The 26,699-nt window shown below is 43.4% G+C and overlaps 1 protein-coding gene across 1 annotated transcript; it reads left to right on the plus strand.

Annotated features, from left to right (window-relative positions):
• Positions 1-3,410: 3,410 nt before the first annotated feature.
• Positions 3,411-24,270, plus strand: LOC311141389 (angiopoietin-related protein 2-like). The gene is made up of 6 exons (XM_084176699.1): positions 3,411-3,599; positions 3,763-3,916; positions 9,233-10,182; positions 19,346-19,539; positions 21,047-21,317; positions 21,492-24,270. The coding sequence occupies exons 3-6, from the start codon at positions 9,264-9,266 to the stop codon at positions 21,689-21,691; spliced, it is 1,584 nt and encodes a 527-aa protein (XP_084032825.1). The 5' UTR covers positions 3,411-3,599; positions 3,763-3,916; positions 9,233-9,263; the 3' UTR covers positions 21,692-24,270.
• The last annotated feature ends 2,429 nt before the right edge of the window (positions 24,271-26,699 follow it).

A 26,699-nucleotide genomic window follows, 5' to 3' on the forward strand; every position in this document is an offset into this window, starting at 1 on the left:
TGAGATAGATAAGAAAGTTGAATTGGATTAATTTTTAAGACATTTAATACATGTTGTTTAGTACATTTAGTATGTTTTGTATAGTTTTCTCTGTGAGTAGCAAATTAATTTAAAGTTATATGTGATTAGTTTTTTAAATAAAACATTTCAACATTGTTTGCTAGCTCAGCTGATTAGCTAGCTCTCAGTCTCATTGACCACCAAACATTGCTAATGCTAGCTAGCTACTCAATATAACTTGTTTTCTCAAAATGTATGCTAGCTAACTAAGTTAGCAATGTAATGAATACAACTCCCATCTGCTGTTGACATCAGAATACGATTTGAGAGCACTAATTAGCTCCAAAAGTGGTTATAGCTTTGACTGTATGCTGACAGTGAATTCAGAGCCATTCAGTGGCTAGCTAAATCACAAACATAATTTTACAAGGTTCCCGTGAAGCAATTGTAATGACAGTCCACCACAACATACCCAAGAGTTTCCTGATTAGCATGGGGTAGTCTGTGTTTAATTGTATTGTGTATTAGAAACACAATTTGAGATCATTGAGGGGATGTCACTAGTGGTTGAATGGGGAACTGGGCTTCACGGAAAAATGTTGCCAGAGGTTGCAACAGTAACCAAGTGGGGCGAGGTTTAGCGAAGGGTGAATTGTTTGCCACAAAACTAATTTGCATGTGAAAATATGAGCTTGCTGCAAATTAGCAGCGAATTGGCCAAATATTTGCCACAACTGTTTGCCAGAAGCCTGTTTTTTCGGTAAGGGTATGGCTTGTAAAGTTCATTTAAATGCCTACATATAATTCTCATCTTAAGTTGATAATCACCCTGGATCGGACAGTATTCTGAATAAACACGTCATGTAAATAAACAATTAAAGTGGAATCCAGAAACCTGGTAACAAGACTATTACCTTGAGAAATAAACAATTCAGTCCTTATGCAAAATGAGAGAACAACAAAACCCATTTGACTACAGCCAGTTGAAGACTGTCACAGCCAATTCTCTGCATGACTGCTTTTCTCAGCTTTGGTAAGCTTGTCTACACACTGACACATCATGAACACCCCTTGGCTCTGTCCATATTGAGCAACATGTTCCCAATCACTCTAACAAAGTCCAGTCATCTTCTTCAAACAACAACAAACCAAACACACAAACTCAATAATGCAAAGAACAACAAGAACAAAAACAACCCTGAGCTGAGAAGGATGAGGAGATTAAGAAATAAATCAACAGTTTAAATCATCCCCATCAGCCCCTCCAGCCCAATCTGGTGCCCTCTATAGAGCAGCCTGTTTCACAACCGAGAAAGCCTGCCCATTAGCTCTGGTCTAGGGTCCACTTTCTCTCGTCCAATCCAAAGCTTAACTACTATTAGCTCAAACCAAAACTGGCATTGGACTAATGCTTGGGTGTATTTTCTCCATATCTCTATCAGCTGCTTCCTTCCTCCTACAGCAGCTCACATACAGTGGGGGAAAAAAGTATTTAGTCAGCCACCAATTGTGCAAGTTCTCCCACTTAAAAAGATGAGAGAGGCCTGTAATTTTCATCATAGGTACACGTCAACTATGACGGACAAATTGAGATTTTTTTTCTCCAGAAAATCACATTGTAGGATTTTTAATGAATTTATTTGCAAATTATGGTGGAAAATAAGCATTTGGTCACCTACAAACAAGCAAGATTTCTGGCTCTCACAGACCTGTAACTTCTTCTTTAAGAGGCTCCTCTGTCCTCCACTCGTTACCTGTATTAATGGCACCTGTTTGAACTTGTTATCAGTATAAAAGACACCTGTCCACAACCTCAAACAGTCACACTCCAAACTCCACTATGGCCAAGACCAAAGAGTTGTCAAAGGACACCAGAAACAAAATTGTAGACCTGCACCAGGCTGGGAAGACTGAATCTGCAATAGGTAAGCAGCTTGGTCTGAAGAAATCAACTGTGGGAGCAATTATTAGGAAATAGAAGACATACAAGACCACTGATAATCTCCCTCGATCTGGGGCTCCACGCAAGATCTCACCCTGTGGGGTCAAAATGATCACAAGAACGGTGAGCAAAAATCCCAGAACCACACGGGGGGACCTAGTGAATGACCTGCAGAGAGCTGGGACCAAAGTAACAAAGCCTACCATCAGTAACACACTACGCCGCCAGGGACTCAAATCCTGCAGTGCCAGACGTGTCCCCCTGCTTAAGCCAGTACATGTCCAGGCCCGTCTGAAGTTTGCTAGAGTGCATTTGGATGATCCAGAAGAGGATTGGGAGAAAGTCATATGGTCAGATGAAACCAAAATATAACTTTTTGGTAAAAACTCAACTCGTCGTGTTTGGAGGACAAAGAATGCTGAGTTGCATCCAAAGAACACCATACCTACTGTGAAGCATGGGGGCTGTTTTTCTGCAAAGGGACCAGGACGACTGATCTGTGTAAAGGAAAGAATGAATGGGGCCATGTATCGTGAGATTTTGAGTGAAAACCTCCTTCCATTAGCAAGGGCATTGAAGATGAAACGTGGCTGGGTCTTTCAGCATGACAATGATCCCAAACACACCGCCCGGGCAACGAAGGAGTGGCTTCGTAAGAAGCATTTCAAGGTCCTGGAGTGGCCTAGCCAGTCTCCAGATCTCAACCCCATAGAAAATCTTTGGAGGGAGTTGAAAGTCCGTGTTGCCCAGCGACAGCCCCAAAACATCACTGCTCTAGAGGAGATCTGCATGGAGGAATGGGCCAAAATACCAGCAACAGTGTGTGAAAACCTTGTGAAGACTTACAGGTCAAACGTTTTCTGTGTCATTGCCAACAAAGGGTATATAACAAAGTATTGAGAAACTTTTGTTATTGACCAAATACTTATTTGCAAATAAATTCATTAAAAATCCTACAATGTGATTTTCTGGAAAAAAATCTCATTTTGTCTGTCATAGTTGACATGTACCTATGATGAAAATTACAGGCCTCTCTCATCTTTTTAAGTGGGAGAACTTGCACAATTGGTGGCTGACTAAATACTTTTTTTCCCCAATGTACATGCCCAATTAGGCTCCGATTACTGTGACATCACCACTCCTTGCTGTTACAACCAACAACCAATGCCACAAATAGTGGTGGTGGACCAAGAGGGGGATGGGAAACTGGAGTGAAGTGTGTATGGGGGGGTTGTGTAGCCAGAGCTTGTATCTCATGCTTGTGGATGTCTTTGTGCCAAGGGGAGGAGAAAGGAGAGGTCCTGTGTTAAATTTGTCAGCTTACTGAAACGTTGTGGCAGAGCATTTTTCATCATGTAAATGCACTGAGCGAGGGAGAGAGAGAGAGAGCGCAAAAGAGAGAGAAGGATAGTGAGAGAGAGGGAGGGAGAGAGAAAGGAAAGGGGAGGTAAGGAGGGCAGCAGAAAAAGATTGCCTCAGAGTCGTGAGCAGAAGTGAAATACTCAGCACTGAGAAAGTGATAGTTTCTCCTACCAGGCTACAGAGAGCACACTGACCAGACCATGCTGGCCTCTCACTGCCTGCTGCTCTCTCACTGCCTCTGAGGAAACTACTCATTACATCTACTAACAAATTTGGATTTATTCTCTTTTAATTGGTAAGTGTCCAAAATCTTATGAGGTGAATTGTTTAAATTCTTGCTCGATGCCTACAGTACAAAGGACATATTCCCAGCAAGTGCAGCTCCTGGTTCTATAATAATGGGTTTTAATAACAGGCTTCAAACCACAGTACACTTTTAAGTGACAGTGTGTACTCAGGTGCCAAAGAGCAAGTGATCCAGAGAGAGAGGGACAGCCCCAAGCAGCTTTCACACAGACCGGTGATGACTTTCTTCACGGGGACACGTCAATCAGTGTTGCCTGGAGGGAAAGAGAACTGAATGGATAACAAGCTACAGTCTACAATTATCTGGTAAGGATTCAGTGGCCTTTGACTTTCCCTGTATCTTTTACTGTCTTTATTGAATGTGTACATGCAAACATCTAGCATAGCTTGCTCATAGTTCTATAAGTGTTGCTAGTCTTACCTGTTGATAATCTAGTACATTTGTAGAAATTGATCGCTAAGCTGCACAGTGACAGAAAGGCTTTGGCCACTATGTGTTGAGTAAGCCAGAGATTCCTGCTGATCAGTTTGAAGCTTAGCCCTTCAGTGGTATCTATATGGAGATACAAGGAAAGGTTTGTTGCCCGGGGCAATTCCCCTGTCTGATTCCTTTAAGTGGTTTAACAAGGCAGCTGGCTCTGATATAGACACAGCAGAGAGGGGTTAACACAAAGCAGAGATACTGAAGTAGTGGGCTTTCCAGAGCAAGGGCTTGTTAACTACTGGTAAACATTCAGCTTGTCAATGTTCCAAAGACATACACAAACAACAAAGATAGGCTGCCAGTGAAAAGTGTCAATAGTACGAGCCTGGTCTTTTTACCAGGAGCATCTATGGGGTATTCATGATTGTAAGCAGTGCCATAAAAAGCTATGACCTCATTTTGAGATGTTGTTCACACCAGTAGAAGTTGTTTGTTTGAGGTTGTTTGATTATTCAAAAAAATAACAGAAATTCACATCACAAAATGCCAAATTACAGATTACAGATTTGCTGTCATTTGTACATAAATGGATAAAGCTTATGAATATATACAGTGTTTTGGAATAAAATTCTGCACAAAGTACTGGGTACAACTTTCTGCTGCCTCATGATGTTCCCCCATGCTGATGTGGACATGGAAGAAGAGGGCTGTTCTGTTGAATCTCTGCTTTGTCTCTGCTGCCAGGGCTATGGATAAGAGTTCCTTGAGGGTGCATTTAGGAACGTATCGAAACGATTCCTGAAACCCCCTGCCTGACAGCATCAGAGGACATGTCGGCCAAAACAACACACACAACACACAATTTTACAACCGAAAGAGTAAAAGAAAGAAACCCTACTAAATGGGGTAAATTATCATCAGAACTATTCTGTGCCGTGGAAAGCCATAACAATGGGTACTTTCCATAAGCGTCAGATTCAGAGCAGAGTGAGCAGGTAGCTGAGGTTGGGGGTGAGGCTGGGGCTGAGGTTAATTATGTCTACAGTGTCATGTTATGGGCTAACCAGGATTACATGATTAAGGAAAGAATTGTGTCACCTTCGATAATGTAATAACTCAGATTACCATTTCAAAGTTAACTGAATTCTGATCCAAGACATATTGACTGTCATACAACCAGCACTGTCAATTCGTCCTAATTTGAGCATGTACGGGTGCCTCATTTTGCACAGCGCTCCAGTGCTGTAGATTGGGAGGTGTTGAATTAATATGTTAGGACTAGTAATAAACCTTGAAGAATTATGTGCACTTTTATTAGTTTGTGGTAGTTGAGATAACAGAGCTGCTGGTGTATGTATGACTAGCTGTGGTGTGGTAGGGCAGAAGGCAGAACTGATCTGTAGGTACAGCAGAGCTGGAGCAGAGAGGAAGGGTCTCTCTGTCTCTCCCTCTCTCTTCACAACTACCAGTATGTCTGTCTGTCTGTCTGTGGAAGCTAACTCTAATGAGGTGGCTAAGAAAGTAAGGAATGCCACGCTCACTCTGAAATGAGAGGGGCTGGGGCGAGAGACATCAGTCAGGCCTGCCGGGCCGCTCTGCTCACCTACTAATTATTATGTGCTGAACATGAACAAAAACACTGGAGCACGCTGCTGCACACAGCCACACTGACCCACACAAAGCACTGCCTGTCACACACTATTAGATAGGGAGAATAACAGAGAGATGATTTGATAAAGTCATTACCAACCTGTGGATTTGACAGACATGCTAATGAGCAAAACAGCCCTAATTAGACTGTCCTAATTAGGAACACTGTTTATCTCAAGTGCACTGTCATCCATAAAGCTACTGTAGTTATTTGTCTATAGTAACACCGTCCTCTTTTTATGTCACGACAATAACAAGGCCAGTCAGTCAGCTGTCTTTGTATAACTATGGAGGAGAAGAGGGCATGGGGCCTGCTGTTGTTGCCTCATGCGCTAGGTGACGGTGGAGGGGTTAATAATAGAGTGATTGTCTTGGGGCCGATGGGACTCTCTCTGGTTCCTGGGAGCCCTGGGAGCCCTGGGAGCCCGAGTCTGGCATGTGGTGTTATCTGAACACACACACTCACCCATTGCCAGCATAGGCAGTTTCCTCCAGCTTTGAGGTGGTGGGAAGCCTGGCTGGGAGACTAATTGGAGACTCCTGGCTGACCACATAGTACTATGGGGCTTTTCTGCGGCATGGAGTGGCCGGCGCATAGCTTCCCCAGACACAGAGCTAACGTTCCAGAGAGGGAAACCACAGCAATCCCAGGCCATTAACATAGGGGAGACAGTGACTGTTCTATTAGACCAGATTGGTCCTGCTCACAGCCTATCATTATCATATGTTGCTTCCTCTGTGTCCTTCTGAGGAATTTATTTTTTTCCCTGTTGTACATCCCACAAAGAGGTCTTATACTAGTAAAGCCATCACATCTCTTTCGTTCAGAACCTTAATAAAGGACTTGTATGTATGTTTAGATAATGTAGCTAGATCCAACCTTTACTATCGTCTCTGTGTCAATCAGCATCTGCTTTGATGACGTCATACCGCATCATACAGCAGGGCTTTGTGGGAATGGATTAACTCCATGAAAGGGACCCACATACTGCATCCAGAGGAGAGTTTCACACTAAAAGCCTAAGACTGAAACCAAAACCTAACCACGGCTTCCTTTGAACTTTTACTGGTGGGCAGATGCTTTGTGAGAACATCATATGGATATTCAGTAACAATATATAGAGCTTTAAATGTGTTAAAGACATGTTTTTGCAATCAATTAATAGGAGACAGAAATGTAGGCTAGGCATATACTCAAAAAGTTAAGTAAGTTAGCATCTGTCTCTCCTATTCCATGTCTTTATCTCTTTCTTATCTTCAACTATAACTTTCCTCATACCAGCCAGAGATCTCCAAAGGTCTTGTTCTTGGACAGTTCTACATTTTTGCTCTCCGTCTCTCCAACCTAATGTGCTGGCCCCATGCCCAGAATAGCAAGGCAAAAACAAGTGTTCTCCCCTCTGGACATCAGGCAGTCTGGACATCATGCACGTGGTTCTCCTTTGGGTCAGACCTCTAGCAGTAACTACTGAACAGGTAATGTAGTTACCCTCATACTGAATAGACTCAACAGAACTAGGCCAGCAGCCATGAGCCTGCTCTGCACCAAGCCTCCCACTCTAGAGGTTTGAGATCAGAAAGGCTTGTCCTGACTCTGGGTAGGTGTTGCACAGGCTCCTCTGTAATCCAATATGCAGCAGCTTTCAATTAAGGAGCCCCATGGGTACAGGCCCTTGTTATCACATTCTCCTCTGCACTCAGTGGCATCCCCTCCACTTCCAATAAACCCACAGCCCCTTCAACTGCTGCCTGGCTATTTTTCTAATACAAAGGCCTTCAATTTGAAATATGGAACAAACAGCCAAAGTGCCTCTTTTTCATACACTCCTGTGAAAAGCTAAGGGTTGTATCTTAAAAGTTAGTTGTTGTGCATTAATCACATTTCTTAAATGTAGCCTCTCTGCAGAAACACACTGTGTCAGGGAGATTTATATTACACAACATTCTCTCTACACTGTTAAACAGAGCAATGTAATGGTCCAAAGCACATTGAGAAGGTTCAAGAGTTCTACATTCTTTCCAGGTTAAATTTAGATTGAAATTCCAATATTCTAAATACATATAGGAAATGATATATACACAATGATGTGTGCTTTAAGTTGTGAATGAACTGCATTACCTTTCTCTTGGTAAACGGTCCAGGTCTGATGCAATCTGATCAATATCTTAAAACAGGCGCAGGAATAGCATCAGCTGCTATGCGTGTCAAACTTTCCATAAGCAGTGATGCCCAGGCCTGCACAGCACTGGGGAGCAGATTGAGGATACACATGTGTAAATGTTCCTCCTAACAGTGGCAGTCACCCAAGAGAGCCAGAGTCAGGACAGCTAGCAAAACACAACCCCCTGACATCATTAAAACAAACTTGAGAGATCCTAAAGGACAGGCTGCCTAAAGGACAGGCTGTGAAGGCTCCCATTGATGTCCTGTCAGTGTAAGAGTAGACCCCAGCCCTGTGGGTCTCTAGCAGAGGCCTTAGTGGACTGAACAGGCAGGCCACGAAAAAGGTTTCAAAATGCCCCCTCTAAGACAGCCAGAGCCAGCCATGCTCTCACAAACATAGCCTACATCACCAGCCTGGTGCCTGTTTACAAACATGATGGCACGCCAGCTTGGCCCCTTGATGAAATCCAATCAGATTTCCAGTGTTTGATAATAGTAGGTTTGGTGAAACCCATTCAGTGATATCACAAGCATAGAATAGGTGGTGCCAGATCTTGTGTTGGAATCAGCGTCTTGTTTCTTTCAGCCTGTACAGACAAGACCCATGGAAAACACACCATTACCAAGGTGACAATACCTGACAAAATAATAACCTTTCAGTGGAGACATGCTAACCCCAAGAAGTGAATATGAGTTTAAAGAAAAATTCTACCCAAAACCACTCATTCCTTTAATTTACAGTGTTAAATAACACTAAAATGTGAGAACAATATTTTTTGTGAACATATGTTTCATTTTGGCGTTATAATAAAGTTGGTAGCAACATGGAAAATCGTTGTGGAAATCTGTTGCAGCTCAAGTCGACCACAAAATGCACAATGCAATGCTATAGGCTGGCTGGCTAGCTAGCTAGCTAGCAAACATCTAACATTCATAAAGGCAGATATACTTTTGAGGAGATGGGAAACGTTGCCCATGCTATGTCAATGGGCAGCGCGGTGCATTTTGGGACAAAGAGCACTCTCCTTCAAGGAATGAATGGGAGTCTATTGGGCGCTTGCTCAAAAACATGAAAACATGAAATGACCCAGGGAATCAATAGAACATCACTCAGAGATGCACAAAAACAATATAACATATAAAATGGGTGAACCTTTCCTTTAAATTATACAAAGGAGTTTGTTTAGGTTTTATAACACATTCATCCATTTATCAAAACGGTAGGCCTATACTGTGCAATTAGAGATCATTTGAATGAGATAGCTGACCACAGGGTGGTATGTTACAGTATTTTAAAAACAATTCAGTATTTGTGCCAAACCAATGACCTCCCTTTATCTCTCCCCATCCTTTCCTGTTGTTCTAAATCCCTATGCCTCCTAAGGTGTGTGTGATTGAGAGCCCTTCCCAGACTGATGGAGCTCCCCGTGGTGCTGCTGTACCTAATGTATGGTCTGGTCTCTGGAGCCCAGCAGCCCCAGGGTCAGGGGAACCCTCAGGAGAGCAACCCCCAGGCCAGGAGCAAGGAAAGGGCCCCATCCCAGAAGTTTGAGAGCAGTGAGGATGGCCTGGAGAGAGAGTTCCTGTATGCTGGGCAGAGGAGCAGGCGAGCCCCCGTCGACCCCCAGCAGCCTGACAAGTGTTCCTACACCTTCATCGTTCCCCAACAGAAGGTGACAGGGGCAATCTGTGTGAACCGCAAGGAGCCGGACGCAGCGCTGGAGAACCGCGTCAACAAGCAGGAGCTGGAGCTGCTGAACGTGGAGCTGCAGAAGCAGAAGAGGCAGATCGAGACGCTGCAGCAGCTGGTTGAGGTGGACGGAGGCATCGTCAACGAGGTCAAGCTTCTGAGGAAGGAGAGCAGGAACATGAACTCCAGGGTGACCCAGCTCTACATGCAGCTGCTACACGAGATCATCAGGAAGAGGGACAATGCCCTGGAGCTGTCCCAGATGGAGAACCGTATCCTCAACCAGACCTCAGAGATGCAGCAGCTCACTAACCGCTATAAGGACCTGGAGCACAAGTACCAGCACCTGGCCTCTCTGGCCAACAACCAGTCGGTCCTCATTGCCTTGCTGGAGGAGCAGTGCCAGGGTCGGCCAGTCAGCCCCCCTCGCCCCGTCCCCGTCCCCGTCCCCCAGCCAAGGCCTCAAACCCCACCCCCACCTGCACCTTCACCACCCATCAACAAGCCCTACCAACCTCCCACCTACCCACGCCTCACCAACCAGATCACCAACGAGATTCAGAGTGACCAGAAGTCTGTACTGCCTGTCAATCCAACCATGCCCAGCGGCACAGGCAGCCCCTCTATCACTAACAAACCCTCTGGTGAGTCTCTCTGTTTCATTGAGCAGCCTGCATGTTTTTTGTTACCTATTGAAATGAATATTCCTTGATACAGATCTGGTCTGAAGTTACATTTATATGAGGGGTCAAGCGGAAAAAGAGAAGCTGGCATGTTCTATGAACCCTCATCAGACTGATGTCTAAGCCAGTCTGAAACAGAGGGTTGTGTGTGAGAGCAGTTTGGTCTTTCTTAATCATCAGACAACAGCAGCTCTCCATTCTTTATCCATTCGTCTCACTATTGTCTATGGGAATAATAAGTTCCACACATTCCCTGAGAAAAGGCCTCTTAGGAAGAACAGAGCTGTTGTTGTCTAAAACCCTTTGAGATGCATATCATCTAATGGGCTTGATACTACAGTCAGCTGATTACAATCCACACAAAGCATCTTAAAACACATATTTGTGTGTGCTCATGGATGGTTGGACTAGAGCCCTCTGGTATCGAGGCCAGTGAAAGTGGAGGTGTCTGAACCTATCCTCCTTAATTTAGTACACTTAATGAAGCTTAAGTAACTGGATGATTAATTGATAGATTTAGATAACTGTATAGTTGACTAAATACAACAGGGATCACAACTGGATAAGACTGTCTGTCATGCTCTCTAACTGTGTGTGTGTCTGGCAAGTTAACTTGGTCTTTAGCTGATAAGAGAAGTACAACAATCGTCTTTAACAAAACATGACTAATACCTACAGTATATCATTTTCTTTCAATTTCTCCTCTTGTTCATGTTTTATTCCTTTCACAAACATTGCTTTATTTATTATCCTGCTCATATTTAACTGTTAACAGTGAGGTGTTAGCTCATATGTCTGTGCAAGTGACTATTGCTGTTGGATATGAATATTCCCACATGAAAAAAATACTAGTTAACTGTAGCATACTACAGTACTTACTATAGAATTCTGTAATAAACTGTAGTATACTGTAGAACAGTGGTTCCCAAACTGTAGGTGTGGTCGGCAAGGGGGCGCGGAGTTCCCCCTCCCCCCCAATTGTCTTTTTTTTAAAGGAAGTCAGTCAGGCTTTCAACTTACTGCGGGGATGTTCCCCAATGATGGAAGGGGGGCCCGAGTGAAAAAGTTTGGGAACCACTGCTGTAGAATACTATACTACACACTGTAGAATCCCTCGATCATGTGTAGTACTTACTATAGATTTTTGTAGTATACTGTAGAATCCTATAGTAAATACTATAGTATTATCTGCAAATGAAACACTGTAGTAAATACTACAAATCAAATCGTATTTGTCACATGCGCCGAATACAACAGGTGTAGACCTTACCGTGAAATGCTTACTTACAAGCCCTTAACCAACAATGCAGTTCAAGAAATAAAGTTAAGAACATATTTACTAAATAAACATCAAATCAAAAAGTAACACAAGAAAATTACATAACAATAACGAGGCTATATACAGGGGGTACCGGGTACAGAGTCAATGTGCGGGGGAACAGGTTAGTCGAGGTAATTTGTAAAATGTGTACAGTAATGTCTGTAAAAACACTACAGTCCGCAAAAACACAATCGTTTTTTAAACTATAGTAATAGTATAGCAGTTAATTTGCATATACCCTGCCTATTCCCCTCCTCCATATCCCAATTTGTGCTACCGATAAGTGAAAAACCTACATGCCGAGTATAGACCATATATTGTGTTCCCTACAGGTTACAGAAAAGAGCAGACGCTCTGAACTTTCCGTTCAGACCCCAGTCCTATCTACCTACAGGTTATGAAAAATGTGCTCTTTTAGTATTTGTCCAGTAGGTTTGCTCAAGGAGAAAGACCCCACTTCTATGTCAAAGATAATAAAACAAAAACACTACAGTAAACACTACAGTAAATACTAAAGTTTACTACAGTCCGCAAAAACACTATAGTTTTTATACAACAGTGTTAGTAAATTCTAAATACTACAGTATACTACAGTAATGGCCGCAAAAACACAAAAGGTTAATACTACAGTAAAGTCCGCAAAAACACTACAGTGAATACTATGGGATTTATACCATAGTGTACTATAGTATTTTTTCAAATGGGCTGAGCGAAAGGCAGACGTGTCTCAGCGGAGACAGACACCAGATGAAGGGGAGTTTAGAGACAGGGTTTGTGTGGTCTCAACTCACCATGGGCTACAAGCCCACTGCCGAGGGGGCGAAGACAGCTTACACTGCATTTCATGGTCAATCTAACCCTGACAATGGTAGCATGGTAAATATAGCATTCCAGTTATGAGGGAAACCCCGCCACAGACTAGCAGCACTCTGCCACGGATTGTCCAGAGGATGTATGAGACTCGGGTGAGGCTTCCATAAGGAATTCTCCAAATCAACAGAAAATTATTTGATAAGTATTTTCTTGTTAACATATACTTCCACTAGATACCATGTCATTTGAATGTAGTAGGAAACACTGGCTTATGCTGTACAGATCTTTCCATAGAAATGTTTGTGTTCCACACTGTGCTTTCCTGACTGAGGTGTAGACACTGTGCTCTGTACTCTTGTGTTTGAAGGGAGGCAAGCAATTTCCTGTCAGGGCCGACTGCAACTCACCCCCCCAAAAGGTTATACAAACTCCTCACACAAAAAGGGAGTGCTGAGAAAGAAAGAAAGAAAGAAAGAAAGAAAGAAAGAAAGAAAGAAAGAAAGAAAGAAAGAAAGAAAGAAAGAAAGAAAGAAAGAAAGAAAGAAAGAAAGAAAGAAAGAAAGAAAGAAAGAAAGAAAGAAAGAAAGAAAGAAAGAAAGAAAGAAAAAGAGTAAGGAATAAAGAGTATGAAAAGACTGAGGAAAGATAATGAATAAGTATCTGTGTGGTGTCATTTATTCCAGCCCTCTGGCTTATGTCTAAACAACACAGATCTTCCACAGAGCCCACTGGAGAGGAGGAGGCTGGCTGATGGACTACTTCTCACATGCAATCCTAGCACAACCTAACCTGTTTTAGCCTGTTAATTTACAATGTGAACTTTTGTTCCTCTGTCTCTGTCTGTGACAGTCCTGCTTGTCGTTGACAGTCCTGCTTGGAATTAGCTCCTTGTTTACCCTCCTTTTTATTCTGATACAGCCAGGCTGTCAGTGTGCTCTTTATGAAAGCCTGACATCCCCCTGTCTGGTCTTCCTCTCTCTCTCTCACACACACACTGCCTTTTCCTAGTTGTTTAAGACAGGGCTCTCTTCCATTCCCTGGTTGGATGCAGACTAGCTGCTTCAGTCTCTCTCTCTACCTCCTGTCTCTGTACAAATATCCATTGTGTACTAAACAGGGTCAGTTGGCTAATCACATCAGTGTAAACCAGTGGTGATTTCTTAATTGGGGAGGACGGGCTCGTGGTAATGGCTGGAGCAGATTCAGTGGAATGATATCAAATACATCAAACACATGGGTATCTTTCTAGAGCTCCAACTTTGACCTTGTTTTTTTCCGAGTTCCCAGTTGTTTTGAAAGCATCATGACCATCAGATGCAGATACCATCAGTCCAGTAAAATAAAAAAGCAAATTATTTCAATTTATGCTCAGCTATGCCTCACACAGCAAATGATATATTTTGTTATGAAAGCTTGAGTTTTTAAATATAATATGGTCTGAGAAGAACAATATTGGCAGGCCAGGCATAGAGTTCAATGTGTAAAATCAGAGGGCCTGTTGTCTGGACCTATGGCAGTCTATGGGGGTGCCACAGGGTTCAATTCTTGGGCCGACTCTTTTCTCGGTGTATATCAATGATGTCGCTCTTGCTGCCGGTGATTCTCAGATCCACCTCTACGCAGACGACACCATTTTGTATACATCTGGCCCTTCATTGGACACTGTCTTAACAAACCTCCAAACGAGCTTCAATGCCATACAACACTCTTTCCGTAGCCTCCAACTGCTCTTAAACACAAGTAAAACTAAATGCATGCTCTTCAATCGAACACTGCTGGCACCCGCCCACCCGACTAGAATCACTACTCGACGGGTCTGACCTAGAGTATGTGGACAACTACAAATGCCTAGGTGTCTGGTTAGACTGTAAACTCTCCTTCCAGACTCACATTAAGCATCTCCAATCCAAAGTTAAATCTAGAATCGGCTTCCTATTTCGCAACAAAGCCTCCTTCACTCATGCTGCCAAACATGCCCTCGTAAAACTGACTATCCTACCGATCCTTGACTTCGGCGATGTCATTTACAAAATAGCCTCCAACACTCTACTCAGCAAATTGGATGTAGTCTATCACAGTGCCATCCGTTTTGTCACCAAAGCCCCATATACTACCCACCACTGTGACCTGTACGCTCTTGTTGGCTGGTCCTCACTACATGTTCGTCGCCAAACCCACTGGCTCCAGGCCATCTATAAATCACTGCTAGGCAAATCCCCTCCTTATCTTAGCTCATTGGTCACCATAGCAACACCCACCCGTAGTATGCGCTCCAGCAGGTATATCTCACTGGTCATCCCCAAAGCCAACACCTCCTTTGGCCACCATTCCTTCCAGTTCTCTGATGCCAATGACTGGAACGAACTGCAAAAATCTCTGAAGCTGGAGACTCTTATCTCCCTCACTAACTAAGCATCAGTTGTCAGAGCATCTTACTGATCACTGCACCTGTACACAGCCCATCTGAAATTAGCCCACCCAACTACCTCATCCCCATATTGTTATTTATTTTGCTCATTTGCACCCCAGTATTTCTATTTGCACATCATCTCTTGCACATCTATCATTCCAGTGTTAATACTAATTGTAATTATTTTGCACTATGGCCTATTTATTGCCTTACCTCCATAACTTGCTACATTTGCACACACTGTATATATATTTTCTGTTGTATTTTTGACTTTGTTTTGTTTTACCCCATATGTAACTCTGTGTTGTTGTTTTTAATCGCACTGCTTTGCTTTATCTTGGCCAGGTCGCAGTTGTAAATGAGAACTTGTTCTCAACTGGCTTACCTGGTTAAATAAATGTGAAATAATATATATATATATATAGCCAATATGATGTGATAATGTATTAGGCCTACTGCACAAACCTCATTCCTACATAACAGTTTTTATTAGGACAATGTAAAAAAAAAAACAAGTTTAAAAATAATCTGGGCAGTAGATCTGGGCTTGCTTTTTGACTGCGAAAGTGATCTTGACTCAGAAAAGGTTGGTGACCACTTGTGTAAACTCTTGAATAGGAAAATACTTTCACATCCAATTAGAGAAGTAGAGCCAGCAGCCCAATAGAAGCCTGTTTCCAAGTATGATGACTAGAGATCTTTTGAGGGGAGAGTAATGGCTAACAGGCAATAAGCCAATTCATGTTTTTACAGATATTAACCAGTTTCAAACAGAACACCAAGAGAGACTAATAAACCAAACACATGCAGCATTTAACATCAACTTCATTCCTCGTTAAATCATATACTGCAGAACAATAGAAAACATATCTTGCTCAGACTTTGGTTTCTGTCAGGGCATCCATTTTAGCATACAGGTCTGTTACTTCTATGCAGTAAATCATATTACACATGCTGCTAAATGCATTAGAACATCTATGGTGGTGGAGGATGTTTCAGAGATAAGGAAACCTACTTTAACCCGCAGAAAGAAAACAACAATACTTTAATGGTCAGTTTTCAAATTTGTCTTCAAAACATGGCCATATTAAATACCTCACCACAGTACTTCTGTAAAACGACCAACTGCCAAATTGGGAATTATGTCAGATAAATGAAATGTGAAGTGAAAGGGTGAACGTTTTGGAATTTGGGACAAGTTCCAGCGGTCTCCCTGGCAGAGTTACTGAGGTAAAATAAGGATTTATTCAGGATTATCTTAAATTAGTCCAATTCTGGAAATCCTTCCTCTTCAGTATAATGAACTTGGATAAACAACCAGATTAATAGTGTACACTTGAAGTGGTTTAGGAAAATCTGAGTTGAGGTAATGTTTTGCAGAAGGTGTCATTGTAGAGCTGCAAACCCACACAGTCTGATGCTGTAACACCCAACACATTTTTCCCCCCACTTACTTACACTAGCAACGCACATGCCCCGCCCACCTGAGGATCTGTCATGTTCAGACATATACAGTGGGGGAAAAAAGTATTTAGTCAGCCACCAATTGTGCAAGTTCTCCCACTTAAAAAGATGAGAGGAATTATGGTGGAAAATAAGTATTTGGACAATAACAAAAGTTTCTCAATACTTTGTTATATACCCTTTGTTGGCAATGACACAGGTCAAACGTTTTCTGTAAGTCTTCACAAGGTTTTCACACACTGTTGCTGGTATTTTGGCCCATTCCTCCATGCAGATCTCCTCTAGAGCAGTGATGTTTTGGGGCTGTCGCTGGGCAACACAGACTTTCAACTCCCTCCAAAGATTTTCTATGGGGTTGACATCTGGAGACTGGCTAGGCCACTCCAGGACCTTGAAATGCTTCTTACGAAGCCACTCCTTCGTTGCCCGGGCGGTGTGTTTGGGATCATTGTCATGCTGAAAGACCCAGCCACGTTTCAGCTTCAATGCCCTTGCTGATGGAAGGAGGTTTTCACTCAAAATCTCACGATACATGGCCCCATTCATTCTTTCCTTTACACGGATCAGTCGTCCTGGTCCCTTTGCAGAAAAACAGCCCCAAAGCATGATGTTTCCACCCCCATGCTTCACAGTAGGTATGGTGTTCTTTGGATGCAACTCATCATTCTTTGTCCTCCAAACACGACGAGTTGAGTTTTTACCAAAAAGTTATATTTTGGTTTCATCTGACCATATGACATTCTCCCAATCCTCTTCTGGATCATCCAAATGCACTCTAGCAAACTTCAGACGGGCCTGGACATGTACTGGCTTAAGCAGGGGGACAAAAAAGTATTTAGTCAGCCACCAATTGTGCAAGTTCTCCCACTTAAAAAGATGAGAGGCCTGTAATTTTCATCATAGGTACACGTCAACTATGACAGACATTGAGAAAAACAATCCAGAAAATCACATTGTAGGATTTTTAATGAATTTATTTGCAAATTATGGTGAAAAATAAGTATTTGGTCACCTACAAACAAGCAAGATTTCTGGCTCTCACAGACCTGTAACTTCTTCTTTAAGAGGCTCCTCTGTCCTCCACTCGTTACCTGTATTAATGGCACCTGTTTGAACTTGTTATCAGTATAAAAGACACCTGTCCACAACCTCAAACAGTCACACTCCAAACTCCACTATGGCCAAGACCAAAGAGCTGTCAAAGGACACCAGAAACAACATTGTAGACCTGCACCAGGCTGGGAAGACTGAATCTGCAATAGGTAAGCAGCTTGGTTTGAAGAAATCAACTGTGGGAGCAATTATTAGGAAATGGAAGACATACAAGACCACTGATAATCTCCCTCGATCTGGTGCTCCACGCAAGATCTCACCCCGTGGGGTCAAAATTATCACAAGAACGGTGAGCAAAAATCCCAGAACCACACGGGGGGACCTAGTGAATGACCTGCAGAGAGCTGGGACCAAAGTAACAAAGCCTACCATCAGTAACACACTACGCCGCCAGGGACTCAAATCCTGCAGTGCCAGACGTGTCCCCCTGCTTAAGCCAGTACATGTCCAGGCCCGTCTAAAGTTTGCTAGAGTGCATTTGGATGATCCAGAAGAGGATTGGGAGAATGTCATATGGTCAGATGAAACCAAAATATAACTTTTTGGTAAAAACTCAACTCGTCGTGTTTGGAGGACAAAGAATGCTGAGTTGCATCCAAAGAACACCATACCTACTGTGAAGCATGGGGATGGAAACATCATGCTTTGGGGCTGTTTTTCTGCAAAGGGACCAGGACGACTGATCCGTGTAAAGGAAAGAATGAATGGGGCCATGTATCGTGAGATTTTGAGTGAAAACCTCCTTCCATCAGCAAGGGCATTGAAGATGAAACGTGGCTGGGTCTTTCAGCATGACAATGATCCCAAACACACCGCCCGGGCAACGAAGGAGTGGCTTCGTAAGAAGCATTTCAAGGTCCTGGAGTGGCCTAGCCAGTCTCCAGATCTCAACCCCATAGAAAATCTTTGGAGGGAGTTGAAAGTCTGTGTTGCCCAGCGACAGCCCCAAAACATCACTGCTCTAGAGGAGATCTGCATGGAGGAATGGGCCAAAATATGTGAAAACCTTGTGAAGACTTACAGAAAAAGTTTGACCTGTGTCATTGCCAACAAAGGGTATATAAACAAAGTATTGAGAAACTTTTGTTATTGACCAAATACTTATTTTCCACCATAATTTGCAAATCAATTCATAAAAAATCCTACAATGTGATTTTCTGGAGAAAAAAAAATCTCATTTTGTCTGTCATAGTTGACGTGTACCTATGATGAAAATGACAGGCCTCTCTCATCTTTTTAAGTGGGAGAACTTGCACAATTGGTGGCTGACAAAATACGTTTTTTCCCCACTGTATCTGAGATTAGATTACCAGAGAATGGCCAAGCTAAAGCCCACTGCTGAGAGAACACGCTAATATGAAAACACTATCAATCATATGGAATGTCATATGGACTGCTCTCTGGGTCAGTACCGGATGTGATTTTACCTCCACTGGGGAAGGTCAAAAACACCCATTGACAATAACAACATAAGAAACTTGCATGGGTTTAATAGGGGTTTAGGAAGACAGTGATTAAATATTAAGAGACTTTCCAACTCTACTTCAACAAAAGAGCGTTTTCTACAGCCTAATGCCCATTATATCATTCATCAACAAGGGATCTTTAGAGTACCTGCTGATCTACAGTATCTGCTACTGTTGCATCATTCAGCAATCAGGTCTCCCTTTAGCCATATGCCAATGTTGCTCTTGGCTGCAGAGCCTGCAGCCATTTCCCTTGTGAGAGCAGCAGCCAAAGTCAATCCTGGCCTTAAACTGAAAGCTTTTCCTACTGAAAAATGGGAGTAGCAGCAGTAACAGTAGATGATGCTGTGGTCTTTTCAATTAGGCTGCATAGCCTCTGTCTCCAGTACTGTGATAGTCACACAATAAGAAAGTTGTATTAATTATGAATATGAAAGTGACTCATATTATAGAAAAAATATCCTTTGACAACCTCCACTGACTCCACCAGGCTTTCTGTCTAACCACTGTGTCTGTCTCCTTTCCTGTCCCATGCAGGGCCATGGAAGGACTGCCTACAGGCCCTGGAGGATGGCCACACGGCCAGTGGCATGTACCTGGTGAAGCCAGAGAACGCCAACAAACTGATGCAGGTGTGGTGTGACCAGAGACACGACCCTGGTGGCTGGACCGTCATCCAGAGGAGGCTGGACGGCTCAGTGAACTTTTTCAGGAACTGGGAGACTTACAAGGTAGGTAAACAGCCCCACACTAAGGTAAACTCATTTAGTAAAAGGGGGAGGCAGGTTATATGTAGAACTGTGTCTGTATGCTAAACATTGGCTGTAGTTCGAAGTGAAACAGGTGACTTATGTCTGGTGTGTCTGACGTTAAAAAGATCTGAACACTGTTGAGGTTTGAGGAGAACGACCCCTTGCACTGCCTGCTCTGATGAGGTACCTACAGGGTTCTGCACCTGTCAGTCACACCACTGGCCTATGACTCATACCATCCGCCAACATGAGTTGGGTCTTTGTGAAATTAGTCTACACAGGACGCATACAGGCTTAATGAGAAACGTGTGGATAAGAGGCTGCCATCCTGGGAAAAAAACATTGTAGAATTGTAGAAGCCCACTGAAAAAGTATTAATGGTCCATGAAAATGATTTCTATTTACATCATAAAAATGGTTTGAGGAAAAATAAATGTCTGAATTCAGGTATTTACACAACATTACACAGGCAGTCATGAGGACAGCATGAAATGCTAAGGGATGACTATTGCCAGTGTGGAATGAGGTAAAAAGGGTCTGGCTAGTGTAAGTGTGATGAGTGTGATAGAAGGAGTCAGGCACAGGGGAAACGATCTACCCTGGCAATACACGGTACAGGATACTCCAACAATATTCAGGCACAGGGGAAATATCTACCTCGGCAATACAAAGTGCGAGTACCTCCACCGAGCTACACTACTCTCACAATAAACAATCACCCACAAAGACCAGGGGGGGCAGAGGGAACACTTATACACGGACTAATGAGGGGATAAGAACCAGGTGTGTGTAATTGACACAACAAGACAAATGGAATGATGAGATATGGAGCGGCAGTGGCTAGTAAGCCGGTGACGACGAACGCCGAAGCCTGCCCGAACAAGGAGGGGAGGCAGCCTCGGCGGAAGTCGTGACAGTAAGGATCTAAAGCACTACAACAGGGCAAAGCAATTAGAGTGCAAACATCATAGGGCAGACAGACAATTTGCAAGGGACTTGTTTAAATCCTTGCCAGAGAACTTTCCAAGACGTTTACAATAAAACACATTGGAATTAAATGTGTACAATAGCCAGATCTTCCCATGATTCACAGCATGTGCTATGTAATGTAAAACATATACTATCCTATGACCTGTCCTGGCATGGAACTGAGGCATAACAGTCCAGACCAGCACACATCTTGTAACAAGCTCACAGATCCTCCACTCTACTCTACAGGCCATTAATACGTTTTTGATAACTGCAAGTTACCACTAGTAGGCTCATGGGCTATTTGCTGGTACCTTCCCTGACAGTAAACAACACTAAGACAGAATCATATTGAGCTTTACTGTCAGAGCATCTAGAGGGACTGTTTCTCTCAGTACTTCCCAGGCACTGAGTAGAGAAGAGGCTCTGAATTATCCCCCAGACCTCAAGACCAACTGCTTACAGCTGAAGGGACTTGTGTAAAGCCGATCATGTATTCTCCCTTTGCCCCTCATAGCAAGGCTTTGGGAACATCGATGGAGAGTATTGGCTGGGCCTGGAGAACATCTACTGGCTGACCAACCAGGGGAACTACAAGCTGCTGGTGATTCTGGAGGACTGGTCTGGCAGGAAGGTGTTTGCAGAGTATGCCAGCTTCAGGCTGGAGCCTGAGGCAGACTTCTACAAGCTCAGGGTGGGCCGCTACCATGGCAACGCCGGAGACTCCCTCACCTGGCACAATGGCAAACAGTTCACTACGCTGGACAGAGACCACGATGTGTATACAGGTAATGTCAAGATCATACAGTAGCACACACTCACATTAAAACAGAAACGTGAGATAAAATGTCCAGTGTTCTGACTCAATTAACTGACAATTAGCCTAGTACATACTGTAAGCCCACATTACATTTTCGTTGAGATTCTACAATGTTGTCTAACTAATATTTGCTTCAACCCAGGTAACTGTGCCCACTACCAGAAGGGAGGCTGGTGGTACAATGCATGTGCCCATTCTAACCTCAATGGAGTATGGTACAGAGGAGGACACTACCGCAGTCGCTACCAAGATGGAGTCTACTGGGCTGAATTCAGAGGAGGTGCCTACTCCCTGAAGAAAGTATCTATGATGATACGACCGAACCCAAACACCTTTCATTAAATATCCATAAACAAAACGACTTCCTCTCCACAAAAACTTCAATTCAAACAACAACTCTTGAACTCTGAAATAATGGCATCTCACACAGCCAGATCAAGAAGACGATGACATGGAAAGTGCAATATCTAAGCCTCAGGCAGGACTCTTGGAGGAGCAATAAAGGAGAAGCAGGGTGCATCCTGTTGCTCCACAGACAAACACATGTAATGGTGTGGCAGTATCCTTGCTTCTCTCCCTTTAAATGTAGTTGAAATGTGTCTGTAATACTTTGAGCAAGGTGTACTGCTGCCTTAGAACTGATGGTGTGATTCATATGGGAGAAAACAAGGATGTCAGTTCACAGTGCTTACACTAAGTAGCTTGGGATAGCAATCCTATATTGTAGTCCGTATGTGTTATAGTGCAGAACATAATTTTATGAGAATTAAGATGACACAGGACAATATATCCAGTGACTAGCCTTATTTTGTTTAAATCAAGCTCTTCAGGTGAGTAATTTATAGGAAACAATAATCACATGTATTAAACCATGGTACAGACAGGTACTCTTACTATGTAGGCCTGCAATGGATTAGTCATTAGCCATAATCTTTATCAACATACACAATCTAATGTCTACCACTTATGTAATAGGGGGCACAGATACAATAGTCTGCTCTACAGCACTGGTACTGTCAACCGTTATGACCTGATATCTGGCTTACAAACTCAAAGTAAACAATGATTTAGATAATTCCACTAAACATAATACTGGTGTGGCACAGTGCAAGGCACAGGGAACAATGACAACTGACTTAATCACAGTGCATTCGGGAAAGTATTCAGACTTTTCCCACATTTTGTTACGTTATAGCCTCATTCTCTCATCAATCTACACACAATACCCCATAATGACAAATCAAAAACAGGTTTTTAGAAAGTAAAAAAAACTGAAATATGACATATAAATATGACATTTACATAAGTATTCAGACCCTTTACTCAGTACTTTGTTGAAGCACCTTTGGCAGCGATTACAGCCTCGAGTCTTCTTGGGTATGACGCTAAAAGCTTGGAACACCTGTTTTTGGGGAGTTTCTCCCATTCTTCTCTGCAGATCCTCTCAAGCTTTGTCAGGTTGGATGGCTCTGGCTGGGCCACTCAAGGACATTCAGAGACTTGTCCCGAAGCTACTCCTGTTTTGTCTTGGCTGTGTGCTTAGGGTTGTTGTCCTGTTGGAAGGTGAACCTTCGCCCTAGTCTGAGGTCCCGAGCGCTATGGAGCAGGTTTTCATCAAGTATCTCTCTGTACTATGCTCCGTTCATCTTTCCCTCGATCCTGACTAGTCTCTCAGTCCCTGCCGCTGAAAAACATCCCCACAACATGATGCTGCCACCACCATGCTTCACTGTAGGGATAGTGCCAGGTTTCCTCCAGACGTGACGCTTGGTATTCAGGCCAAAGAGTTCAATCTTGGTTTCATCAGACCAGAGAATCTTGTTTCTCATGGTCTGAGAGTCTTTAGGTGCCTTTCGTCAAACTCCTAGTGGGCTGTCATGCGCCTTTTACTGAGAAGTGGCTTCCGTCTGGCCACTCTACCATAAAGGCCTGATTGGTGGAGTGCTGCAGAGATGGTTGTCCTTCTGGAAGGTTCTCCCATCTTCACAGAGGAACTCTGTCAGAGTGACCATCGGGTTCATGGTCATCTCCCTGACCAAGGCCCTTCTCCCCCGATTGCTCAGTTTGGCCAGGCGGCCAGCTCTAGGAAGAGTCTTGGTGGTTCCAAACTTCTTCCATTTAAGAATGATGGATGCCACTGTGTTCTTGGGGACCTTAAAAGCTGCAGAAATGTTTTGGTACCCTTCCCCAGATCTGTGCCTCGACACAATCCTGTCTTGGAACTCTACGGACAATTCCTTCGACCTCATGGCTTGGTTTTTGCTCTGACATGCACTGTCAACTGTGGGACCTTATAAAAACAGATGTGTGCCTTCCCAAATCATGTCCAATCAATTGAATTTACCACAGGTGGACTCCAATCAAGTTGTAGAAACATCTCAAGGATGATCAATGGAAACAGGATGCACCTGAGCTCAATTTCGAGTCTCATAGCAAAGGGGGTTTGAATACTTATGTAAATAAGGTATTTCTGTTTTTTATTTTTAATACATTTGCAAAAATTTCAAAAAACCTGTTTTTGCTTTGTCATTATGGGTTATTGTGTGTAGATTGATGAGGAAAATAATTCATTTAATCAATTTAATAAGGCTGTAACGTAACAAAATATGGAAAAAGTCAAGGGGTTTGAATACTTTCCGAATGCACTGTAAGTCTAGATGGTAGACTGATATTCTATCAAATAAAATGGTTACCTGCAGCAGTCATATTTTAATATTACTTTATGACATGAAACCTCAATTGTAAGGCCAGGTATTAATTTGCTTGCAACAAAGCAACCAAGCAATGTATGTACTGTATAAATTTATTGTTGGTGTAAATTGATCCAACATATTTTGTCTGTACATAAAATATATTTGTAATATAATGTAACAAAGCTAACATGTATCACTATACAGTAGCAATAAACGATGTGCAGCTTCTTTGCGAGTTCTTGCTGTATGTACAGACAACTGTACATGTATATTCTGTTGTATTATCTTGTATACACTACCGGTCAAAAGTTTTAGAACACCTACTCATTCAAGGGTTTTTCTTTATTTTGAGTATTTTCTAATTTGTAGAATAATAGTGAAGACATCTAAACTATGAAATAACACATATGGAATCATGTAGTATATTTTATACACTGCTCAAAAAAATAAAGGGAACACTTAAACAACACAATGTAACTCCAAGTCAATCACACTTCTGTGAAATCAAACTGTCCACTTAGGAAGCAACACTGATTGACAATACATTTCACATGCTGTTGTGCAAATGGAATAGACAACAGGTGGAAATTATAGGCAATTAGCAAGACACCCCCAATAAAGGACTGGTTTTGCAGGTGGTGACCACAGACCACTTCTCAGTTCCTATGCTTCCTGGCTGATGTTTTGGTCACTTTTGAATGCTGGCGGTGCTTTCACTCTAGTGGTAGCATGAGACGGAGTCTACAACCCACACAAGTGGCTCAGGTAGTGCAGCTCATCCAGGATGGCACATCAATGCGAGCTGTGGCAAGAAGGCTTGCAGTGTCTGTCAGCGTAGTGTCCAGAGCATGGAGGCGCTACCAGGAGACAGGCCAGTACATCAGGAGACGTGGAGGAGGCCGTAGGAGGGCAACAACCCAGCAGCAGGACTGCTACCTCCGCCTTTGTGCAAGGAGGAGCAGGAGGAGCACTGCCAGAGCCCTGCAAAATGACCTCCAGCAGGCCACAAATGTGCATGTGTCTGCTCAAACGGTCAGAAACAGACTCCATGAGGGTGGTATGAGGGCCCGACGTCCACAGGTGGGGGTTGTGCTTACAGCCCAACACCGTGCAGGACGTTTGGCATTTGCCAGAGAACACCAAGATTGTCAAATTCGCCACTGGCGCCCTGTGCTCTTCACAGATGAAAGCAGGTTCACACTGAGCACATGTGACAGACGTGACAGAGTCTGGAGACGCCGTGGAGAACGTTCTGCTGCCTGCAACATCCTCCAGCATGACTGGTTTGGCGGTGGGTCAGTCATGGTGTGGGGTGGCATTTCTTTGGGGGGCCGCACAGCCCTCCATGTGCTCGCCAGAGGTAGCCTGACTGCCATTAGGTACCGAGATGAGATCCTCAGACCCCTTGTGAGACCCTATGCTGGTGCGGTTGGCCCTGGGTTCCTCCTAATGCAAGACAATGCTAGACCTCATGTGGCTGGAGTGTGTCAGCAGTTCCTGCAAGAGGAAGGCATTGATGCTATGGACCGCCCATTCCCCAGACCTGAATCCAATTGAGCACATCTGGGACATCATGTCTTGCTCCATCCACCAACGCCACGTTGCACCACAGACTGTCCAGGAGTTGGCGGATGCTTTAGTCCAGGTCTGGGAGGAGATCCCTCAGGAGACCATCCGCCACCTCATCAGGAGCATGCCCAGGCGTTGTAGGGAGGTCATACAGGCACGTGGAGGCCACACACACTACTGAGCCTCATTTTGACTTGTTTTAAGGACATTACATCAAAGTTGGATCAGCCTGTAGTGTGGTTTTCCACTTTAATTTTGAGGGTGACTCCAAATCCAGACCTCCATGGGTTGATAAATTTGATTTCCATTGATAATTTGTGTGATTTTGTTGTCAGCACATTCAACTATGTAAAGAAAAAAGTATTTAATAAGATTATTTCATTCATTCAGATCTAGGATGTGTTATTTTAGTGTTCCCTTTATTTTTTTGAGCAGTGTATTTGAGATTCTTCAGATAGCCACCCTTTGCCTTGATGACAGCTTTGCACACTCTTGGCATTCTCTCAACCAGCTTCACCTGGAATACTTTTCCAACAGTCTTGAAGGAGTTCACACATATGCTGAGCACTTGTTGGCTGCTTTTCCTTCACTCTGCGGTCCGACTCATCTCAAAACATCTCAATTTGATTGAGGTCAGGGGATTGTGGAGGCCAGGTCATCTGATGCAACACTAAAGCACTCTCCTTCTTGGTCAAATAGCCCTTACACAACCTGGATGTGTGTTGGTTCATTGTCCTGTTGAAAAACAAATGATAGTCCAACTAAGCCCAAACCAGATGGGATGGCGTATCGTTGCAGAATGCTGAGGTAGCCATGCTGGTTAAGTGTGCCTTGAATTCTAAATAAATCCCAGTGTCACCAGCAAAGCACCCCCGCACCATAACACCTCCTCCTCCATGCTTTACGATGGGAAATACACATGCGGAGATCATCCTTTCACCCACACGCGTCTCACAAAGACACGGCGGTTGGAACCAAAAATCTCCAATTTGGACTCCAGACCAAAGGACAAATTTCCACCGGTCTAATGTCCATTGCTCGTGTTTCTTGGCACAAGCAAGTCTCTTCTTATTATTGGTGTCCTTTAG

Source organism: Coregonus lavaretus (assembly GCF_964263955.1).
Source record: "Coregonus lavaretus genome assembly, chromosome: 14".
NCBI lineage: Eukaryota > Metazoa > Chordata > Actinopteri > Salmoniformes > Salmonidae > Coregonus > Coregonus lavaretus.

Bases quoted from the DNA above. Each gene is read 5' to 3' on its own strand.
- LOC311141389 (XM_084176699.1), top strand. From the start codon at position 9,264: ATGGAGCTCCCCGTGGTGCTGCTGTACCTAATGTATGGTCTGGTCTCT. The intron at 10,183-19,345 runs GTGAGTCTCTCT...TGTCCCATGCAG, and splicing joins TATCACTAACAAACCCTCTG to GGCCATGGAAGGACTGCCTA. The intron at 21,318-21,491 runs GTAATGTCAAGA...GCTTCAACCCAG, and splicing joins AGACCACGATGTGTATACAG to GTAACTGTGCCCACTACCAG.